At 31.6% G+C, this 22,627-nt stretch overlaps 4 protein-coding genes across 16 annotated transcripts in view; 2 read left to right on the top strand and 2 right to left on the bottom strand.

Annotated features, from left to right (window-relative positions):
- Positions 1-2,605: 2,605 nt before the first annotated feature.
- LOC109816468 (Pseudouridine synthase family protein) lies at positions 2,606-6,019 on the bottom strand. The gene is made up of 9 exons (XM_020381504.3): positions 5,608-6,019; positions 5,394-5,531; positions 5,246-5,293; positions 5,095-5,175; positions 4,828-4,941; positions 4,588-4,686; positions 4,297-4,408; positions 3,675-3,721; positions 2,606-3,555 (listed from the first exon to the last, which is right to left on the bottom strand). The coding sequence occupies exons 1-9, from the start codon at positions 5,896-5,898 to the stop codon at positions 3,199-3,201; spliced, it is 1,287 nt and encodes a 428-aa protein (XP_020237093.2). The 5' UTR covers positions 5,899-6,019; the 3' UTR covers positions 2,606-3,198.
- Positions 6,020-8,010: 1,991 nt separating this feature from the next.
- LOC109816482 (gallate 1-beta-glucosyltransferase 84A24) lies at positions 8,011-9,919 on the top strand. The gene has a single exon (XM_020381528.3). It carries the CDS (start codon positions 8,385-8,387, stop codon positions 9,816-9,818), a length of 1,434 nt encoding a protein of 477 aa, XP_020237117.2. The 5' UTR covers positions 8,011-8,384; the 3' UTR covers positions 9,819-9,919.
- Positions 9,920-12,580: 2,661 nt separating this feature from the next.
- LOC109816469 (methylthioribose kinase) lies at positions 12,581-15,694 on the top strand. Its single transcript, XM_020381505.3, has 6 exons — positions 12,581-12,984; positions 13,063-13,372; positions 13,457-13,631; positions 13,711-13,912; positions 14,757-14,971; positions 15,151-15,694. Exons 1-6 carry the CDS (start codon positions 12,763-12,765, stop codon positions 15,314-15,316), a joined length of 1,290 nt encoding a protein of 429 aa, XP_020237094.2. The 5' UTR covers positions 12,581-12,762; the 3' UTR covers positions 15,317-15,694.
- A 3,439-nt stretch (positions 15,695-19,133) lies between these two features.
- REV1 (DNA-directed DNA polymerase) overlaps positions 19,134-22,627 on the bottom strand; it is a 32,038-nt gene continuing 28,544 nt past the window's right edge. For all 13 annotated transcript variants that reach the window (XM_083066487.1, XM_020381522.3, XM_029275033.2 and 10 more), the window contains one exon: positions 19,134-22,546. The gene's annotated coding sequence lies outside the window, so the exon portion shown is untranslated. The remainder of the gene's footprint in view (positions 22,547-22,627) is intronic.

Below are 22,627 nucleotides of genomic sequence, written 5' to 3'. Positions count from 1 at the left end.
CAAATTTGGGTTCGAGTAATGTTTGGCTTTTTTTTCAATTTTATTTTACTTTTCTTTGTAATTTTTAAAGACACGTTGAGTTGAATGAAGTATTTTTTAATAAGATATTTACAAAAATCTATACTTAATTGGTAGGATTCATTCAACCTCACTCATTAAATCAATCAACTAAAAGTTGATTTTAATAGGTTCAAATCTTAAATTTAAATACAGTGTATTTTGAGGATAAATTTGGGTTGTGTATGCATGTTATTCCAACTTGTTTTGATGTTTTATATTCTCTTAAAAAAATTAACTGTTTTATTGTATATTAATAATGATTTTCTATTTAATAGATGATATTTTATTTATAACTATATTATTTATTTTGAAATATATATTATAAAATATATCTTAGTCTAAGTTATATACTTATTTATTTTATGATTTAACTATATATAATGTTAATATTGATATTACGTTAGAAAGAAAGTAGGGTTGACTTAGTATTGTTTTAAATATTTTATATTTTAATTTGGTTAATTTTGGATTAGAAAAATAGTCAAATCAAAAAATTGGGTCAAATAAAAATTAGAATTAACTCATATAATCGTTCATTATTCATCCTCAAAGAAATAGAACCTTTATTTTTAAAAGAAAAAATAACATAAAAACAAATTGTTTGCCTTAATATTTTTATAATATGTCAAATTTTGAAGAGGCCATGAAAAAAGCATGAAATTAGTTAATACAATATGAGTAATTATTAACATCTTTTTAATTTTTAATTATTTTTTTAAAATTTTATTTTTAGCTCCTAAACAAAAAATCTGATTGATCTTAGTTTTTAAACTTTTGCCTTGTTCACATTTTGATATTTGTTGTCAAGTATTACCATTAAATGATAACATGGTAGGCATATTGGCAATCAAGTTATTAAGAGTCTAATGTGATAGTCACGTGTACTTTTTTGTAAATTGTATTTTTAGTTATTCATTTTTTTTTTCACAAAAATCACTTTTAGTATTGCCACATTGTTTTTACAAATTTTATCCCCTTATTTTTTCATCGAAGTCACTTTTAGAAAGTTATTGACAAATCCTAAACCCTCAATTATTGATTGTCATTACTTTAAATATCTCCCAAATAAGTATACACCTTTTAATAATTCTAAGACGTTACAAATTCTTTTTGACACTTTAAATCTATTAAAATAAAAGACAAAACTTAGAATACACAAATTAAAAACCTGAAACTACTCGCAAACTCATCATTGTTGTCTTGATCTCTTGTCACCATTGCAAGATATTTTCAATGAAACAAAGGATTGTATGAGCAAAATTAAAATGAAGAGTTTAGTGTTTATTTGAAAAGTGAAATTGGGGATTGAGGTATGTAACGAAGGATGATAACAGAACGAGACAGATAAATATAAAAAATAAAAAATTCAACATAGAATAATAATTATAAATTACATAAATAGAGTAAAAATTATATAAGTATTAAATAAATTTTTAAAACAATTAAATACCTAAAAATTTAAAGTAAGTATAAGTATGTATATATTCATCTCTATTCTCGTACTCAATTTAATAAATTAAGTATTACCAGTATCCGATCAAATCAAATATTTACCATTAGTTGAATTAATTGGTTCAATAATTTGTATATACATATTTAAAGATTGGGATTATCTAATTTTGATAGTTGAATTCATTGGTTCAATAATTTGTAATCTTGCTAACTTGCTTATTGTGAGCTTTTGATTTTGTGGTTTAGAGGATAATATAGTCTTTCCCTATTATTGTTTTGTGTCCCAGAAGTTGTTGATTCTAACTAGTGCAACAATTTTTTTCTTTTATTTATTTTCAAACTCATTTTTTTACGGTTATACAACATTTGAGAATTTGCAACATCTTATCATAACCACTAAACAATATCTAGAACCAACATTAATAATCCACCAAGGACGTGTCTAGAAAATATGGGACCCAAGGCCAAGAATTTTTTTAATTTTTTTATTCCTACACCAAAAACTTATGTGATAATAACAACACAAGTTTAGGTAAGGAAAAAAAAGTGGTTAATTTTAAGGTGTTAAATGAATCACAAAAAGTTTAAAAACTTAAATAAATTTTCCTTATTTTAAACTAATATGATAACAAAGTGTAATTTTAAAGATTAAATTGATAATTTGCTTAAAAAATTCCATATTGATATTATCTAGTACAATAATTTAATATTAGTAATCTACTTTAACAATTTACGTTATGTTTTTACAAAATTAAAAAATATAGAAATAAATGAGATTATTGAAATAATTTGAAGTAAATTAAAACAATAAGTTTGATAAAATACATGTAATGAATCAAAATAATAACCATTATATATTTTGTCTCAACATGTTCTGAATATCACAACTTTACAAGCTTAACGAAGCTTAATTACAAGCATACTTATTCCATAAAACGAGAAATTGAATAAATGAAATTATAAATATTAAATGACCAATAACTCAAATAACATTACTCAAATAACCAATTACCAAAACTAATCAAAATAGTGTTAAAGGAAGTAAATTCCGTAAATAAATAAAAGACTACTTATACTCCACACAAAACCAAAGTCAAACACCAATATTTTTGAAATTTTTTAGTAAAATTATGAAAAGTAAATCTACATAAAAAAAATATAAAATATGAAAAAAAATCAAATTTGATCTAATTCTAACTAGTTGAAACAAAGAGACTTAATTATTTGTGTCACCCTACTAAAATTGTTTAGAGATTAAATACAAATTTAATCTTTCACGTACAAATCAAACAAATTAAATCCGACGGACACTCGGCAAGCGCCAAAACTGGATTATCGAGGATGCTTTTTAATAGCTACTCAACGTTGTGATGCATACAACAACATTGAAGGGACTTCAATTTAGCCTTTAGTAACTAGTAATAATTACCAGTACAATTTCATTCATGAATTGGCGGCGATGATTCTCAGTTTCACTGTTTCTGAATCCCTGTGAATCAACTGATCTGAATTCAATTAGCCTAATCATGCAGAGTAGCACAGCAAAAAGTCAGGAAAAATGCAAATGCCAATCCGGCTCTTGAAGTGTGGCATCAAGGGAATTCTGAGAAAACCCGACCGAAAGAAATTGCCTCGATGAAATCAAGTGAATTAGATAGGCTGTCCTGTGACATATAAACCATTAACTCAATTTGTGACATCCCAACTTCTTTGCATGTATGGAGGCAAATCCGCGGCCAATTCAAGTCCTTCCACTAGTGAAAGATCACAATTGGAAGCTGATTGCACATTTTGCAGAGCTTGAGATATATTGGGCAAGACTATCTGCTTGCAATGAAGATGTAAACGAGGATGATTCTCAGAGATGCTCCCTTTCTTCAAATTAAGGCCAAAGGGGAGTGTTTCTTCCTTGAGAAGCTCTTCTTCACGTGAGTCGTCCACATTAGACAAATCAAAATGTCCCCACTTCCTGTGAGCTTGCCATCCATACTTGTAGTCCCCAACTATTGGTGTACCTAACACCTCGGCACAGTGGACCCGAAGCTGCGGCACCAGTACACAGTTAGAATAGAAATTATAGTAAGGCAATATGAAATGATTTAACATTTTAAGTTGTGAAGCCAAGATCAGCTCATTATGATTCTTCCCCCAGTTTTTGTTACCTGGTGTTTTCTACCAGTTAAAGGAGACAGCTCCAACCATGTATAACCTGCACTATTTGATATGGCATAAGTAGAGGATTGCCAAATAAGAACTTTGCAGGAAAAGTCATGCCAAAGAGGGAGAAAAAGACACTTCACAAATTTTCTATACAATGTAGGCTCAAATATTGGTAAACAAGCTCAGACATTCTCCAACAGGCACAATTACTTGTGCTTTTTTTGGCAGACTGTAAAATTGATTTCCCAAACATGAAATTAAATCAAAATTATGCTTGATATGTAGCTATTAGCCCTTTTTGTCTGCAACTCTGCTTTTCCAGTATCATGTGAAAATGTTGAACTATATTATTTAATAAAACGTTTTGTAAACTACCATAGTTTGGAAGCATGCATTTTTTTGACATTGCAATAATTTTATAATGAGTGGTTTCAATTATTGCTTCTAGATCACTAATGATATTTAATGACCCATCTTATTAACAATAAGTGTGAATGAGAATGGTTGAGTTGAAACTAGGGTCCAAATAAGTTAAAAACATCACACACACAAATGCAACATGGGGAAAATCATGAAACTTCATTCTTAACATTCTTTGAATTTAAAGCAAGTTCAATTACAAACCTTGAGATGATGATGCAATCACTCGGTACTCTGTAATTGCATGTTGTGATGACATTATTGTAGAATTGTCAACAATAGTTATTCGATCAGATCTCCCATTGTCAACCACCACCTGAAATCAAATAAAGGACTGCGAGTTTACAACAGTATTTTGCAATAAATGAGGAGCTTTCTATAACACCTCAAATCAGAGTCCATTTACGTTAATTCAGGAAGCTAATTTAGGTTATGAGCTATTATAGATTATAGTTGTCAGGGTAAATAGTTAACAAGTGCTGATATGGATACAACCTTACCCAGTGAAGCAGTGACCAACCCCTTTGGACGTCTAGGACATCCAAGGACCAGAGCCCAGTACTTTCTTTGTAGGATTCTCTTCTCTTTTCCAATCTATTTCCAATAAAACGGCACGAAATCAGGAAAAATAATGAAATGGATGTAACAAATTGAGATTGTGACCATAATAGAGCAATGCAGTGAACATTATACGGTGCGTGAGGCATTTGATGAAAAAGAAGAATTATGACTCACATCATCTAACGCCCTGGAAGTTTTCTCCCGGAAGATGGAATGCAGGAGTGTAGCACTTGCCTGTGTCCTTCCCATGACCAGAATGCCAGAACAGTCTCTGTCAAGTCTATGCACCTAATAGACAATGTTGTTCAAGTATCAACCTAATATCTAGTTGACGCTTTAAATATCGAAGAAACAATCAAATCATATTGTACGCAGCTTCGTAGTAGAGAAGGCATTGCAATTACAGAGATAGTGATATGAGAAACTAAAAAATGAGCTTACCAGACGAGGGGGTTCAGAGTATTCATAATTTAAACTCGAAGCAGCCACTACATCTAAACTCCGTTTGATATTAATGCCACCCTAATTAGAGAGAGATATAATTGAGGTTAGGAATGAATGAGTGAAGAGTAAGAACGGGGACATGATATACCTGCACTGGCATTCCCGGAGGCTTGTTGAGAACGAGGATTGCAGGATCCTAGTTTTGATGGCATGACATAATATTCAGAATAAGATAGATAGGATGAAAATGAGATAGGCATTAAAAGAAAAAGAAGAAGGGAGAGTAAGTTGAAAACCTTATAGATAACAAGAGTGCGAATAAAGTTGATTTGTTGGGAAGTGAGATGAGAGTGATGTTTGTGGGTAGGCGTTTGTTTAACGGATTGAGGAAGTAAGATCCGATCACCAGTGTTCAAGGTGTCCTTAGCTGCGACCTTCATGAATCATGAATGGAGTTAGAAGAAATGAAATGATAGGAAAAGAAGGAAGAAATTGGAGAATGGGGAATACCCTTTTGAATGTTGGATGGTGAGAGTGAGAAGAAGGAGAGAGAATTCGAACTTGTCTTAGACGGAAAAGCTTGTGCACAAGGGCTCTGGGCAGGTTTGGGCAGCAGCGAACAACCCATTTGAGAGCAGTGGTGGGAGTGGAGGAGATTTGATTTTCTTTCCCCAACGCCAACGCCAACGCCATCGCCTTCGCCTTCACCTTCGCCTTCACCTCCATAGTCGCAGTGCTTGTAACGGGAGGCAGAGTCAGCCATTTGTTCAACAACTCACCACTCCTCAACGCTCCAAACATGCCTCCTGCGCCTGCCCTGCGTCTGCCGCCATCTCAACTCTCAACCTCACAATAAAATAAGCCCTTTCAATTTCATCGTGGCCCAAATTACAATATTGCCCCAATTCATTTATCAATACTTGGCGTCGCTGACTCAATCTATTTGATTATTGACTCTGTTTCGTAAAGATTAATGCAATATAACAAGAAAGTTTCTTTCGGCACTATTCGATCACTATACTATACTGTGATCTTCTTGACCCATGAATATGATAATTAATTAAGATATATAGTACTTTGTTACACACGCATATACCTAACCTTTGACTCATGCATGTGTAATCCCCTGGTTTCTAGCTTAGTTTGGTTAGTGAGGCCTACAGAAGGGAGTGTTTTGAGCATATTTGTCCAAGCCTCTCAACATCAAATACGGATTTGGTTCACCAAGACAATATTCAAGTCTTCTCTACCACTACAAGTACCAGACACAAGAATTCAAACGCTAATTACTGTCATATATGCATTATATCTCGTTAATAGAATCCAAAATTCCCGGATATTACAAAAAGTGCTGATGGTGTAGTAAAATATGAGAAAATTGTTAGCATAAAGGTACTGCAAAAATCCCTAGATATTGCAAACTCTTTTGAGCGGAATAAGAGTTGCAGATTTTGAAGCAAAATCAGAGATCACAATTTTCATGTGTTTTGATTGAATCGTTTTTGGGTCCCTTTGCACGTGGTTGCTTGTTGCATAATGTTGAGTTATAGTGACTAACGGCTAGCTAGTATTGTTTTTCTTATTTATGATATTTTTTTAGCCAATATTTTAAGCTTACGTTGTAATGCTTTTGTCTCTCTTACCGCTCCGAAATTCAGCAGAGGCTGGAGGCGGCACCGAGGGAGAAAAACAGGGTACAGTTGAAAAGAGAAAAGAAAAAAATTATCAACCATGGTTTAAAATTAAATACCTAGGAAAAAGAAAATTGGACAAGGAAAGAGAAAAGAAAGAAATCTCAACCATGGTTTAATTTAAATAGGAAAATTAAAATTGGACAGCTCCAAATACTAAATTACACCTGAAAAAAGAAAAAAAAAATGATAAGAAACATTATAGATTAATAGGTATATAATGTGATAAATAGAAAAAATAGAAGAAAAAAAATGAAGTGTCAAGAAAGTGTTTGAAATAATTAGGTCGTCAAATAAATAAGAGATTCTCTTGATATTTTGTTAATCTATATTTTTCTTTTCTTTTCTTTTTTTATTTATATTTGTCAATATTTTTTCTTTTTTCCTTTTCATATATCACTGATATATAATACTTTCAATAATTTTGTTATGTCTCTATCAATATAACACATTAGTCATTATTTTATCTTTCTTTTTATTTTTTTAATTTTTAATTTTATCTTTCTTTTTTCTTCTTCTTATTTATAATATAAAGATTAAATTGTGAGTTATGATGTTGTCATCTTAGATTTTTAGAGATTACAAGTTCTTTTACATTAGCATTTTTGCTTATATGTGACATATTTTTCTAATTTCACAATTTATTACATTTTATTATTATTATACAGAGGTTAATACTTTTCAAGTGAAACTATGAAAATAAATGTCTTTTTCTTCTTCCAATTTTTTTTTATTTGTTATACTTTCAATACATAGCCATTGTAAATATTTTTTTCTCTTCTCTTTCATATATCACTCAATATAATTTTTATGTCTCTCAATATAATCCATAGAGGTGATGATAATATCATTTTTTTTAAAAAAATTTTTTGGTAAAATGTTAACACAAATTATTTTATAATTTAGTTATAGGATACACACTCTAATAACATTCTAATAAATTATGAAAAAATGAAGCACATAAGAGTACAATTTTTAAACCTAATATGTAAAATAAAATATTTAAAAAGCATTAATGAAATTACATTATGATTAATTTATATATGTTTTTGAAGAGACAATAATCTTTAAATTCAATCCTATTCTCCTTGAAATTAATTAAACTTAAAGATAAATTTGAAGTCAGCTATATAATAAACAAAATGATGAAGAAAAAATTTACTTATTAAAATAGTATAATTTGATTTAATTATTTTTACACTGTATTAAATAAAATAATAATATATATTTTATAAAAAAATACTTTAGAGAAAAAATAAAATAAAAACAACAATAATTCTACTAATATGTGTTGAAATGGTTGATTTAGATGTTCATATACATCATTATGCCTAGAAATTGATTACGTATAAGTGTTGTTGTTCCCTGATTGAATGTAACGTCAACTACTAGTATTTTTTGTGTCTTTCAATTTTGAAGATAACCGACTTGCCAGTACTTGACTTTTCAGTGCACTGATAGATCAAGTTGGGAAGCCAGTAGTAGCTAACAGTCTGCATGTACATGCCATTCAGAATATTGAAGTATAAATAAAGGAGATTGTATTGAGTGGTTGAAATATATGGAATATCGAATATCGAATATCGAATAGGTAATATGGGAAATGATGTTGTGCATGTGTTGCTTGTGTCGTTCCCAGGACAAGGGCACGTGAATCCTCTTCTGAGGCTTGGCAAGTGGCTGGCCTCAAAAGGTTTGCTGGTGACCTTCTGCACACCCCAAACATGGGGAAAGCAGATGAGAGAAGGCAGCGATATCTCGGAGGAGGCAGTCGGGGAGGGGTTCCTAAGGTTCGAATGCTTCGAAGACGGGTGGAGCGACGACGACCCAAGGCGGCAAGATTTGGAGCAATACCTCCCCCAACTGGAGAAGGCGGGGAAGCAAGCCCTCCCTTCCATGATCCGCCGCCACGCCCAAAAAGGCCCTCCCGTCGCCTGCCTCATCAACAACCCTTTCATTCCATGGGTAACTGACGTGGCGGAATCCCTCTCCCTCCCTTCCGCCATGCTCTGGGTTCAATCCTGTGCTTCCTTTTCCGCATACTATCACTACCACCACAAACTCATCCCTTTCCCCTCCCAAGCCCAGCCCCATCTCGACGTTCAGCTTCCCTGCATGCCCTTGCTCACACACCACCAAGTCCCCACCTTCCTCCATCCCTCCACTCCCGAACCCTTCCTCGGAAGGGCAATCCTCCAACAGTTGTCCAACTTGGAAAAAACCTCGTGCATTCTCATGGACACGTTCCAGGAGCTGGAGGCTGACGTGCTGGACTACATGTCAAAGATTTGTCATGTTCCTATTAAAACGGTGGGGCCCTTGTTCAAGGCATCAGAGAGCGTGCACGGGGAGTCCGAGTGCATGATCAAGTGGCTTGACTCAAAGGAAGCCTCTAGCGTGGTGTACGTATCCTTCGGCAGCGTGGTGCACTTGAAGCAGGAGCAAGTGGATGAGATCGCGCACGGCCTTCTGGAGTCGGGGCTTTGTTTCCTGTGGGTGATGAAGCCGCCTCAGAAACACAGCGGAAAAGAGGCCCACGTGGTTCCGCATGGGTTTCTCGAGAAGGCTGGGAACAAGGGGAAAGTGGTGCAGTGGTGCCGGCAGGAGCAAGTTCTTGGTCACCCCTCCATCTCATGCTTTCTCACTCACTGTGGGTGGAACTCGTCCGTGGAGGCACTCACCTTTGGTGTTCCCCTTGTGGCGTTCCCGCAGTGGGGGGACCAAGTCACCAATGCAAAGTACTTGGTGGATGTGTTCCAAGTGGGTGTTAGGATGTGCTGGGGTGCGGCTGCTAATGAATTGATCAAGAGGGATGAGGTGATGCGCTGTTTGTTCGAGGCAACTCTTGGCCCCATGAAGCAGAATGCCCTCAACTTTAAGGCCGCAGCAGAAGCCGCAGTTGCGCAACCAGCTGGTTCTTCTCACCGCAATATGGACGCATTTGTCGATCAACTCAGCAAGAGAAGCCTACAAATTCTGAAAAACTACGCCAATGCTGCTTCTCTCAACTCACCCTCCCTTCCAATTTAATGCCAAAATATATAATATCCCAGTCGTGCTCAATTACTATATATGCCTCTTTTTTTAATTTATCAACTTATTGAAGATAGTAGTGAAAATACATTTCATAATTAATATATATATATATATATATATATATATATTGGATTAGTTTATAACGATGGGATTAGGTTCTTAATTATTAGATAGTAGTATCTCACTGACTCTGTTCAGCTGACCAAAACTTCATTGCTATGGTTCCAAATTTGTCGGTGTTCTTATAAATAAAACACATCTTATTTTCAATTTAACGTGACGAATTGAATATATAAAAATAAAAAATATTTATTAGATATATTTAGATACACTTTTTTATATTGTGTATGAATTAAAGATAATAAACACACACTCTTAAATACTTATAGTTACTTAAAAATGAATATTTTTCAAGTAAAAAATTATAGTTTTATTTAATTAATATTTACACATGTTGTATAAAATTAAAAATATTAATAATTCTTATTTAAAATATAACTTAAAATCACTTAGATTTTATTTATGACAAGAATTCAAAGATTATGTTACAAATAATAAATAACTATACATTTTTTTTATTAACTTTGTTATAATTATGATTTATTAATACTATTATACTTTAGTGGTAGAGAAAAAGTTAGGATGTGTGATTTTTAATTTCGGATAAGTCACAACTCCATATATAATAGAGTGAGTTATCAATATGTATGATTTTTAACTAATAACAAGGAAAGTATATGAAGAAAATATCAAAATAAATGTCATTAATATTTTTTTATGAATGTTATATAAAAGTGGTTTATATATAATTAGTGAGTGAACTTTTTTTATTAATAAAAAATGATAAATAGCAAAAAACACTTGATGACTACTTAGATAGTAAATTAATGGTATGTTAGGATCTTTAAACAAAACACCATGTTTAACCTAAGACTTTAGGTACTGAATTGAAGGTCAAATTCATTGAGGAAATTTCACCTAACTCCTAAGGAATTCCTTTGAATAGGCATGCTAACGAGAGTAGGATTTTAATGGTTGTAGCATATATAGAATCAACATCACGAAGAACATTAATTTAGATCAAATTCATAATCATTTTTGTCCGCCTACAAGTTTAAATAGTTATAAAAATCAATCAATCTTTATATACTAAATACAAATCTCTATCTTGTATGAGAGTATTTTTATGGACTTTTCTTTGATGAAATTTTTTTTAGGAACTTTTTAAACTTCTTATCTAATTCAATTTTTAATTACATAATTATTTATTAATTAAATTTTATATTTTAAAAATAATTATTAATAAATAAAAATGTTGTATTATAATATAATTTATATATTTAAAAATATTTATTTATACAAATTTTAATTATAATTTATATATTTATTAACTTATAAATAAATCATCATAATTTTTAGTTACATATAATAAATATTTAAAATGTAAACTCTTTATGATATGCAAAAACATAAAAATACATATAAATCAGTATAGAAGAAAAGATGATAAATAATTAGTGGAAAGATGCTTGAGAAGGACATTTGGATGATTTTAGCATAGCATAGATTCAAAGTTGGAATAACATGTGTTCTTGAGGCGTTAGCTAGTCAAAATCAAACTGTGATAATGTCATAGTATTCTTATATATTAAATATAAATTTTTATATCATGTAAAAATATTTTTAAGATTTTTTTATGAGAATTATTATTATTATTTTTAACTTTTTTTTATTTAATTTAGTATTTATTTACATGATTGTTTATTAATTAAATTTTAATATTTTTAAATAATTATTAATAAATAAAATATCATATTACAATATAAATTATTTATTTTAAATTTAAAATATAACTTTAATATTTAAAAATATTTATTTATACAAATTTTAATTATAATTTATATATTTAAACATAATACTTATTTATATTTAAATATTATGAATTTTAGTTATATAATAAATATTTAGCGTGTATATTATAGTAAGCTAATAAAATAGTAAAAAAAATGTGTGAGCTTTTTATGATATGAAAAAAGCATAAAAATACATATAAATTAGTATAGAAGAAAGGATAAGAAATAATTAGTGTGGAGATGCTTTAGAATGACATTTGGAATGATTTTAGCATAACACTAATTCATAGTTGAAAAGTCGGAATGAGTGATTAGATGCCGGTTAGTCAAAATCAAAATTGTGATGTTGTAATATCATTATATTTTTATATATTAAATATAAATTTTTATTTTATGTGTGAGTATTTTTAGAGATTTTTTTATGTAAAATTTTTTATAAAATTTTTGACTTCTTATTTAATTTAATTTTTATTTATATAATTATTTATTAATTAAATTTTAATATTTTAAAATAGTTATTAACAAATAAAAATATTATATTATAATATAAATTATTTATTTTAAAATTTAAATATAATTTATATATTTATTTATACAAAATTCAAATTATAATTTATATATTTAAATATAATAGTTATTTTTATATATAATTATCATAAAAAAATATTTTAGTAAAGATAAAAAAAAATATAAAGATAATTCATAATAAAGATTGAACTAAAGTTCTCATATTTCTAATTATTTTAATTTTTTTCATTTAATTATTAGACTAAATAATATTTAATATATAAATTATTTATAATAAAAAAATGTGTAAAGTCTTAATGATATGTAAAAGCATAAAAAATAAAAAAACATATAAATTAGTATAGAAGAAAAGATAGAAATAATTAGTGGGAATATTCATAGTATGGATTGACAGTTGAAAAGTCGTGAAAGAGCATGAGTGATGAGATGGTGCTAGGTGGTGAAAATCAAATTGAAATGGTGCGGTATGGCGTATGCAGGTTCAATGAACCTAGCAAATACAGTAGACTTGATAGCATAATAGTTTCTTTGTAAGTGGTTAGAATCAGATAATAGTTATGGCGTTTTCAGAGTTCCGTAGACTGGACGAGAGGTCGGTGATAGAGTACGTAAAGGGCGTCCCTGCCCTGGCGTCGAAGCTGCAGCTGGCTGAGGCTGAGGCTGAGGCTGATGCTGATGCTGATCATAACATAACCGTCAAAGAGATCGGAGATGGTAACCTCAACTTTGTGTTCATCGTCGTCAACTCTGCGTCTAAGGCTTCCATTATCATCAAGCAGGTGAGTGAGTTGGATATCATGTCACTGTCATCTTATTAATACTTGATTAGTAGTATAACTAAGCAAGGTTGCGTTTAGGCTCTGCCCTACATTCGTTGCATAGGGGAATCGTGGCCTCTGACAAAGGACAGAGCATACTTTGAGGCCACGGCGCTGGAGGAGCAGGGTCGCCTGGCCCCAAACCATGTCCCACAAGTTTATCATTTCGACCTTACCATGTCCTTAGTCGCCATGCGCTACCTGGAACCTCCCCACATCATACTCCGAAAAGGCCTCATTGCTGGAATTCAGTATCCACTCCTCGCACCCCACATGGCACATTTCATGGCCAACACTCTCTTCTTTACTTCTCTCCTCTTCCGCTCCACACTAGACCACAAAAGGGAAGGTAAATTAATTAATAATATCGCTTACCTTTATACTTTAACTACTAGTACTATTACTATTAGTAATCTATTCATTGCCACTGCAGTTGCCAAATTTTGTGGGAATGCCGCCATGTGCAGGCACACCCAGCAGGTTGTTTTCTCCGACCCTTTTCAAGTTTCTCAATACAATCATTGGTCCTCTCCTTATCTTGATCCTGATGCCGAGGCTCTTCTTCAAGACAATCTCCTCAAACTTGAAGTTGCTCACCTCAAATCTATGTACTCTTATCATTGCCTCCCACATTATATTTACACTCTCTGCTCTATGCTTTACTTACAACAATTTTTATTCCTCCAGCTTCTCTGAGAGGGCCCAGGCACTGATACATGGAGATCTACATACTAGTTCTGTCATGGTTACTCCTCAATCAACCCAAATCATTGATCCAGAATTTGCATTTTATGGACCAATGGGTTTTGACATTGGTGCATTCTTGGGGAACCTCATCTTGGCTTTCTTTGCTCAGGACGGGCTTCTGGATCAATCTAATGATCGAAAAGTACGTCCAATTTTATTATCCTCTATCATCCTTTTTTTCTTTATTGTCTATTTTCTATTCAACAGTTTTGCTTGTTTCACAATCCAACTTCTATCAAATAACCGGTGCCTTTTTTATCCAATGCATCTCTCCAAGAGATGCTGCTCTCAATGAGTATATAAAAGTAACAAATTTGTACCATGTGGGTTGAGAAACCAACCACCATACTTTACACTGGTTAAGATGAAATAAGAGAAAAGTATACATTCTCTTTATATCTGATTTGAAAGAAATATGAAATAACCAAACAAAGGGATATATCCGCCAATTTTTATTTTCTTCTCTCATTTGACGACAGAATCACAAAAGTTTTATATCATTTTTTAAAATATCTTAACCTCCATTTATAACTAATTATGGTTAACACTAACAGGGACATAATTGTCTATTCAATATCTTCTTTTTCTTTTTTTTCACTTATTTCTCCCACGTTAAACAATAAAATGTATTTTTTCCCCAATTTTTCTTTCTATCCATTTACCTTCTTAACTTCTTTCTATTTTCCTTTTCAAACCAAACAAAGCATTTGAGATGATTTGTTTGGAAGTATAGCTGTCTTTATCCGATACCAGTAACAAGAAAAAACTTGGGGGACTTACTCTGCTGTCAGTTTTAACTAGTATTATATTGTTCTATCTCCATCTTCAATTGACTTGGTTTTATCTTTTAGTCGAATTACTGCTTTGGAATACAGGATGAGTGGCATAATGAGATTAGCCATTCTTATTAATTGTTGGAGGTTACTGATTAAATGGGAAAAGAGTGATATTTTTGTCTGAAGCCAAAAGAATACGATGTTTTTCAGGCATACAAGGAGTGGATTCTTCAGACAATTGAAGACACTTGGAATCTTTTTTACGAAAAATTCATTGCACTTTGGGATGAACACAGAAATGGTGCTGGTGAGGCATATCTTCCGGCAATTTATAACGATCCTGAGGTCCTGCTTCTGGCGCAGAGGAGATACATGTCAGATTTGTTTCATGACAGTCTTGGATTTGGTGCTGCCAAAATGATAAGGTGACACTTTTCTTCTCTCACATAATTTAACAAAAAACTGAAACGAAAACAAAACAAGGTGATACTACAGATCAGAGAGGCCATATAACCTTTAAATTATTTCAAATTGATCTTGAACTTATGTAGATCGTGTTTAGGTAGCATGGATAAGGATTCACTTTCAATTCCTTGTTTGACAGGAGAATCGTTGGTGTGGCTCATGTTGAGGATTTTGAATCCATTACCGATGCTGCTAAACGGGCTACCTGTGAACGGAAGGCACTTAATTTGGCTAAGATGCTTCTCAAAGATAGAAGAAAGTTTGAAGGCATTGCCGAAATTGTTTCAGCTATTCGGCAATTCTAGTCTACACAAGGTTTTGCTAAGTCGGGTACTGTGATCGTCAATATTAGCTCTCCTGAAGATTTTGGTTGAGGGTGTACCACAACCACTAGTTAACTGTTTCAGACTTTCAGTTTCCTGCCAACATATGTATAGATAGTTATTATGTTTCTTCTACGAGTGTTGTTTTATACTCAATAATCACTGATTGTCATATTTATTGCCCACCCTTACTACTCGTAAAAGTTTAGGGTTTATTTCATGGTTTTGTTTTTAATCATTTTCTAAAAATTCTCTCATTTATTAGAGTATGTGGATATTTTATAAATTGTTATGTTTTTCCTTTTATTTTATCGATGTAAGATCTTATTTGTATTATAAAATTATACTCATTATTCAGTATTATTATCTTTTAAAAAGACTTGTTTTGAAATGCATTAGTCGGCAAGCTTTGCACCAGTTTGGTAGAACATCACCATGATTGAGGAGAGCCGTCCGTGCGGAAAAAGTTGATAAGGAATGCCAGGAGCTTGTAGTTGCATTGGCACTGACCTAGTTCCGTCAGACTTGGGGTGTAACGATTTTGGGTTCAATCCTTCAGGAGGCTACATATTCCCAATTACCCAAGTGCTTGCTTGACCCTCTAATACAGCCAGAGAAGAAAATGGCTCATATGATGTCTGACTCTTATAATAGTAGATTTAAGCTTAACTCAAACATACAAAACTGGCTTATAAAGTGAGGGTTATTTTCCACTTATATACTATTTAATTGTCTAATCTCTAGTCAACGTGGGACTTGGTTTTTTTCTAATACACCCCCTTACATCCAATACTATTAGCCCTTTTTAATAATTTAGGATTGGCGGGACTTGGGTTTTTCCCAATACACCCCCTCATGCCTATGATGTATGCATCAATGGTGGGTGACCCATTTAAAGTAGATCTAAATGGCTTTGATACCATCTTAGAATAGTGAATTTAAACCTAACTCAACTCTACAAAACCAACTTATAAGGTGAGGGTTGTTTTCCACTTATATACTATTCAATTGCCTAATCTCTAGTCGATATCTTAGAATAGTGGATTTAAGCCTAACTCAACACTACAAAACTGGCTTGTAAGGTGAGGGTTATTTTCCACTTATATACTATTTAATTGTCTAATCTTTGGTCGATGTGGGACTTGGATTTTTCTCAATACACCCTCTCACGTCCAGCACTATTGGTGGGTGACCCTTTTTAATGATTTAGGATTGGCGGGACTTGGGTTTTCCCCAATACACCCCCTCATGCCTATGGCGCATGCATCAATGGTGGGTGACTCATTTAAAGTGAATCTAAATGGCTTTGATACCATCTTAGAATAGTAAATTTAAGCCTAATTCAACCCTACAAAACCGGCTTATAAGGTGAGGGTTGTTTTCCACTTATATACTATTCAATTGTCTAATCTCTAGTCGATATCTTAGAATAGTGGATTTAAGCCTAACTCAACCTACAAAACTGGCTTGTAAGGTGAGGGTTGTTTTCCACTTATATACTATTTAATTGTCTAATCTCTAGTCGATGTGGGACTTGGGTTTTTTCCAATACATCCCCTCACGTCCAGTACTATTGGGCTTGGTACGTGGATAAATGGTAGGTGACCCTTTATAATAATTTAAGATTGGCGGGACTTGAGTTTTTTCCAATACACCTCCTCATGCCTATGGCACATGCATCAATGGTGGGTGGCCCATTTAAAGTGGATCTAGATGACTCTGATACCATCTTAGAATAGTGGATTTAAGCCTAACTCAACCCTATAAAATCGGCTTATAGAGTGAGGTTACTTTCCACTTATATACTATTCAATTGCCTAATCTCTAGTCAATGTGGGCTTGGTTTTTTTCCAATAGTGACCATCATATATTAATCCTAATCAGTGAGCAGTATTAGGATAGTCAATCAAGATCTAATTTTCCATTCGATAGAGGGATATAACTTTAAGAATCCATATGGAAAAAGTGATACGAGTATTGTGAACTTCATCACTGTAATAGTTGGAAACATTTTATAACTTATTTTTATTGAAAGAACAATTGATCCGCACATCATGAAATTAGCGGTGATGTAAGGACCGCAGCATCTAAAGCATGCATGTAGTCAGCTGGTACATTTATTACATTATTCTAACAATGCTAGTTGTTGCCATTGATCTTGTCAAAGAGCATGGCACCAATGGTGGATCCAGCATTGTTGGACACATGCAGCCATAGACAGCTGCTAGAGTTAGTACCAAGTACAAGAGAGGCTTAAGATATTCAGCCATTGTTGTTTTGGATGACTTTTGTACTACTGTGGGCGCTCTACAGCTTTTATAGGCATGACAGAGACCAATTCATGTTTGATTGGCTCCAAGATAACATAGCAGAGGTTTATTACTCTCTTCAGAATATTATAAAAAAAATATCATGTATAGTGGTTTTAATATAAATAAATTCATCTAATTTCACATATTATCATAAATTATAAATTTTTTATGATATTTTATTATTACTGATATATGTTCTAATAAATAATAATTTAGAAAAATAAGTTTTTTTTAAGTGAAATTGATAAAATTAAATGATGTTAACTTTTTCATAAAACGCGATTTTTCTTCTTATATTTGAAACAAGAGAGTATATTTTTTTTCCTACTATTTCTATTACAAAGGTATTAACATTTAAAGTTAATACATGCAACTTTACAAATATTTAGTATTATTTATAAATTAATGTAGTTAATCTAGAATACTCTCCTTTAATATTTATTATAAGAGTAGGCGCGGTGTTCGACATGATTGTTAAATAAAAGTTATATTTGGAAGGAAAAAATAATGAGACTTGAAATTTGTAAAAAATCTTGGATAAAAATAAATTAAAAATCAATAGTTTTCAAGGAATGTATTAATTTCTTTTTCAAAATTGAAAAATCATGTTCTACTCGGATTTGATTCACTCACCGGCACCGCAACAAAAGTAAAGCTAGTTAATGTTGTCAAATTATGTGATTATTTTGTTTTAAGTTCTATAAACACATTCAATTTATGAGTTCTGTCCAGAGATTTTGTGCAATGTTTAAATAGTTAAGTTATTACTAAGTAAATAAAATAATTAAGTTGTAAAATAATGTTTAGGATATTGCATGAATATCTCTAAAAAAAATAAAATTAAGCAGGAGGGTCCGAAACTTATTTCTGATTTGCAGATAATGGACTCTAGATGCCAAATAACGGATTTGTTTCCCCGATTAAAGTACTAGTTGTAGAGACTTCAAAAGATGACGACATTCGCATGTATTTTTTGGAGTTGGACAATAAAAACAGATTTCCTTTGCAGCACCTTGAACTGGTGTTATTTTGCTCTTGAAAGGCATTTTGCCTTATTTGACACCTTCACAAGTGTTGAATAGTGCATAATTTTACAATCATCTCATCCATGTGAGTAAACGTACAAACAAAATAATTTGTTTCACCCTTTGGTGTATTTGGAGTTTGGACTCATCAACATAAAACGAAAGACAAGTTAATTCTGTTGGTTTTTAAATAGAAAAATCTGAAAACCAAAGAGACAGAGATTTGAAGGTAGAATATTTAAACGAATTCACTTTTGTTCATCATCCAGTTTGCATTTATTTATACTACTTGAAATCAATATAAACTAGTAAATTTATCAATATTTCTTTGATTATACTACTTGGAATCAATATAAATCTAGTAGTTTATCAATGTTTATTTATACCATTGGAAATAAATATAAAGTAAGAAATCGAAGGAGCAACTATTCAACAAACTGAAGTAATAAAAAAGAGACCAAATTCTACAATTCCAAAAGCATATATTCAACAGATTCAATAGAATTAGTACTGTTTTGATAAGCTTGTATTGTACCATTTATTTTTTCTTTTTTACATATTGAACAGTATACAAAAAATAAATTACATTGCATGTACTACATTGAAGCAACCTTTGTTCAATGACCTCGTCCTCTGTGGCTTGGTCCAGAATATGCCCGGTTGATTATTAGAGTTATGAAGGATGGAGAAGATTCATCTTTCAACGTTCTCACTCCCTCAACCTTCATGGAGTACGAGAACAAGACCAAAAATATGATCACATAACATGCCACTGCAATAGAATAACCCCTCTTCATATTGTCTTTATCTTGTGTCTCTAGCAACAAGATTGATTGATCGATCGATGCACCAAAACACAGGATAGTTTGGTATGGTATGGGCTATGGAGCATGATCAGGAATCTTATATATAATAGTATCGTGTGAGGGGTTTAATTAATTAAAAGATTGAAGAAATTAAGGCATATTTGTTCTTGACTTTTGTTGTGGCTGGTGGCGGAGTTGGAAGGTTATTATTTCCGTGCTTTGAATCTGAAGTTTGAATGCCAAAAAATAAATACTATTTTTTAGTCTCAAGCCTTGAAGTCAGACTCTGGCAAAAAGTATGACAAAAAGATAAAAGAATAATGTTATTGACTTATTGGTACACTATTTTTAGCGTGTAGGAAATAAAAAGAAAAAGAGCGAGAGATGTGATTTGATATAAAAATAAAATAAGCGAGGTTAGAAAAGAGTAAATATATTATACATGTGTATGAATATTGGTATTGAAAATAAAGATAATGGAAACATAATGAACGTTGAACACGGGTTATTGACTGTTGAAGAATTTATGGCTTGTACATTATAAATATTAGGAATAAGTCAATCAGTCTGAACAAGAATGTACCTGTGTGTAGACTAAACAAGTTGGTGGATTGAGACTTCAAACCTGAGCTAACAAGTTCTTTCTTTGACGTTACTTATTTTAGTTAACTTAATAAATTTTAGTATTTTATTTAATTAAAATTAATTTCTAGTTCAGCTTCGAAATACTTTTTTACTTGAACTTAGAGAAGGCTACATATTACAAAAGATTTTTCTACATGAATTCAAGTGGTTCTATCATTTTGTAGGAGACTCATCTATTTCACTAATTTCAATCTTCTCTGAATTCATTTAGTAATTACACAAGTAATATTAAGATTTTATTAACATCAATACATTTAATGAAAAAAATATTCATTTACATTTTTTAGATTATACTGCATTGTTTCTGAATTTATTTAATTATTAAAAATCACTTTCAAGGGTTGATGTTAACGAAAAAAGTAGTAAATATTAAATGTGTCTATTTGGGATTAAAGGTCATTCTGAGTGACTGTGGTAAACTGAACGTGTCGATCTAAGCGTTGCGACTTGCGAGGTTGCTCATCTCGTCACACAGATCACAAAACCAACCCACAGATACACACGAATATGAATATAAATATGAATATGAATATGATGATAATGGTACGAAAGTACAAAGTAATTTCTCATTATATTCAGAAGCCATGCAGAAATTGTTTACCTTCCGTATCTTGACTTCCAACATTTCGTATCATTTTAGCTTTACACATATCTACCAAATCTGGGAAAAGGATACCGACCAGACAACTATATGTTCGACCAACTTAAAATATATCATTTCTTTTTTCCTACTTACTGTCTCTTCCTTTCATACTGTGTTTCATATGTATATACATCAAATTTAATCAATCTAAATATTCAATATGAGACTATACGTGGTTTATATTAAATTTCACTTTTTTCGATACATTCTCAGCAATGTACATGTATTTTTAATATTATACTTATTAAAATAAAATAAAATAATATGATGAATTATAAAATATTTTTAAAATTATATGAATTATTCTTTTCTTAATCTAACTAATAGTATTTAAATACAATGCTTAGACCGGTTATGTTTACTTTTTTAGAAAAAAGTTACTAGAAACACAACTTTTCTTGAAATTATAATAACACACCAAAATTTAAATTTAAAACTATGTACATATTATCCCAACTCCTTCATCAATCATTATATTGATTCTAGTGATTCAAATGAATATATATAAACGTATATATTTAATATACTTATCATATTTTATTTGTCTTCGTTTAAGGTAAGCTTATATTTTTATTTATTATATTTAATGTTTTTATTTATTTTTTCCTAATGATATGGACATATGAAGTTTTCGTGCTACCATTTTTCAAACGGTTTATATATTTTGAGATGACAGTCTTAAAAAACTAATTTTATATATATATAAAGTTATCTAGATTGAATGTATCTGGCACGCTGGACAACCATGTTTAAATCAGATAGAATCACTATAATTTTTTAAAATATTTAAGATAGTTACGAACTTGAGATTACTAAGTTAATTCAAACAATCATGTTTCAATTAATCCCACGCTAAATGGAATAAAAAAGGAATTCTATTGTACTAGGGAAAGCAACATTACTCAAATATTGGGGTCCCAAACCAAGAATTACTATCATGTTAAATCCTTTTTCTTTAAAAAATAATAATTATTGCAAAAAAGTTTTTAAGTATTTTACTAATAGGAAAATAGCATGTGCCAAAAATTAAACTAATTGAATTTTCTTCGTAAATCCTGTTTTATTATTATATTATCAATTTTAAAATAAGTCATATTATTAAAAATATTTACATATTTAAAAGAATATAATGAATTATGCTAATAACAACAGCAATAATATAATTATTTTATTTCTTGCGGTGAATAAGAAACATGGAGGTGGTACTTGGCATGCCACTATCTTTACTGGGCCGAACTATACAGTCAAGCACGGGTACTAGCTCAAAAGTCAGCCATCTCTCAATGATCTTGACTGACATAAACAATTCTTTGAAGCAAAAAATTAATAAACAAATTCGTATCTACCTTATTTGGGAGAATGAAATTGTTGGGTCAAATTTCTCCGCTTCACAGGGCCTCCAACCTGATGCAATGTAGAGAGTATTTATAAATATATTCACTCTCTCTTCCACCTTATTTTTAATCCATTTTCTTTGTATTTCTCTCTTCCTTTTTTCCATCACAAGATTTATTACATCTACCAAATTCTCCATTTGCCTTTTCTTTTTTCCTCCCTATCTCTTTGTTCCACACTTCAATCCGAAAAGAGGTGTATTTACTCTTCTAAGTCTGGTATTTGGACTTCGGTGTCAATGCCTAGTGGTCGCCATCAAGTTACGTCCAATTAGACCCAAAAAAGTATGGTCCCCAATCCCCATGTGCCTTACTAGCAGAAATTAATTAATCTTCTGCCTTTTGATAGTCTAGTGAGCTATAGTTCTTCCATTTCACTGTTGCATCCTGTCCATGTCCAAAGATAACCCAAATATGTTAAAAATTATTGATGATGAAGGACACAATAATGGTTTTTCGGTATTGGAC

Source organism: Cajanus cajan, chromosome 11 (assembly GCF_000230855.2).
Source record: "Cajanus cajan strain Asha chromosome 11, NIPB_CcT2T_4, whole genome shotgun sequence".
Taxonomy (NCBI): domain Eukaryota; kingdom Viridiplantae; phylum Streptophyta; class Magnoliopsida; order Fabales; family Fabaceae; genus Cajanus; species Cajanus cajan.
The sequence above is the reverse complement of the archived record's forward strand: the minus strand, read 5'-3'. Positions and strand labels throughout refer to the sequence as shown.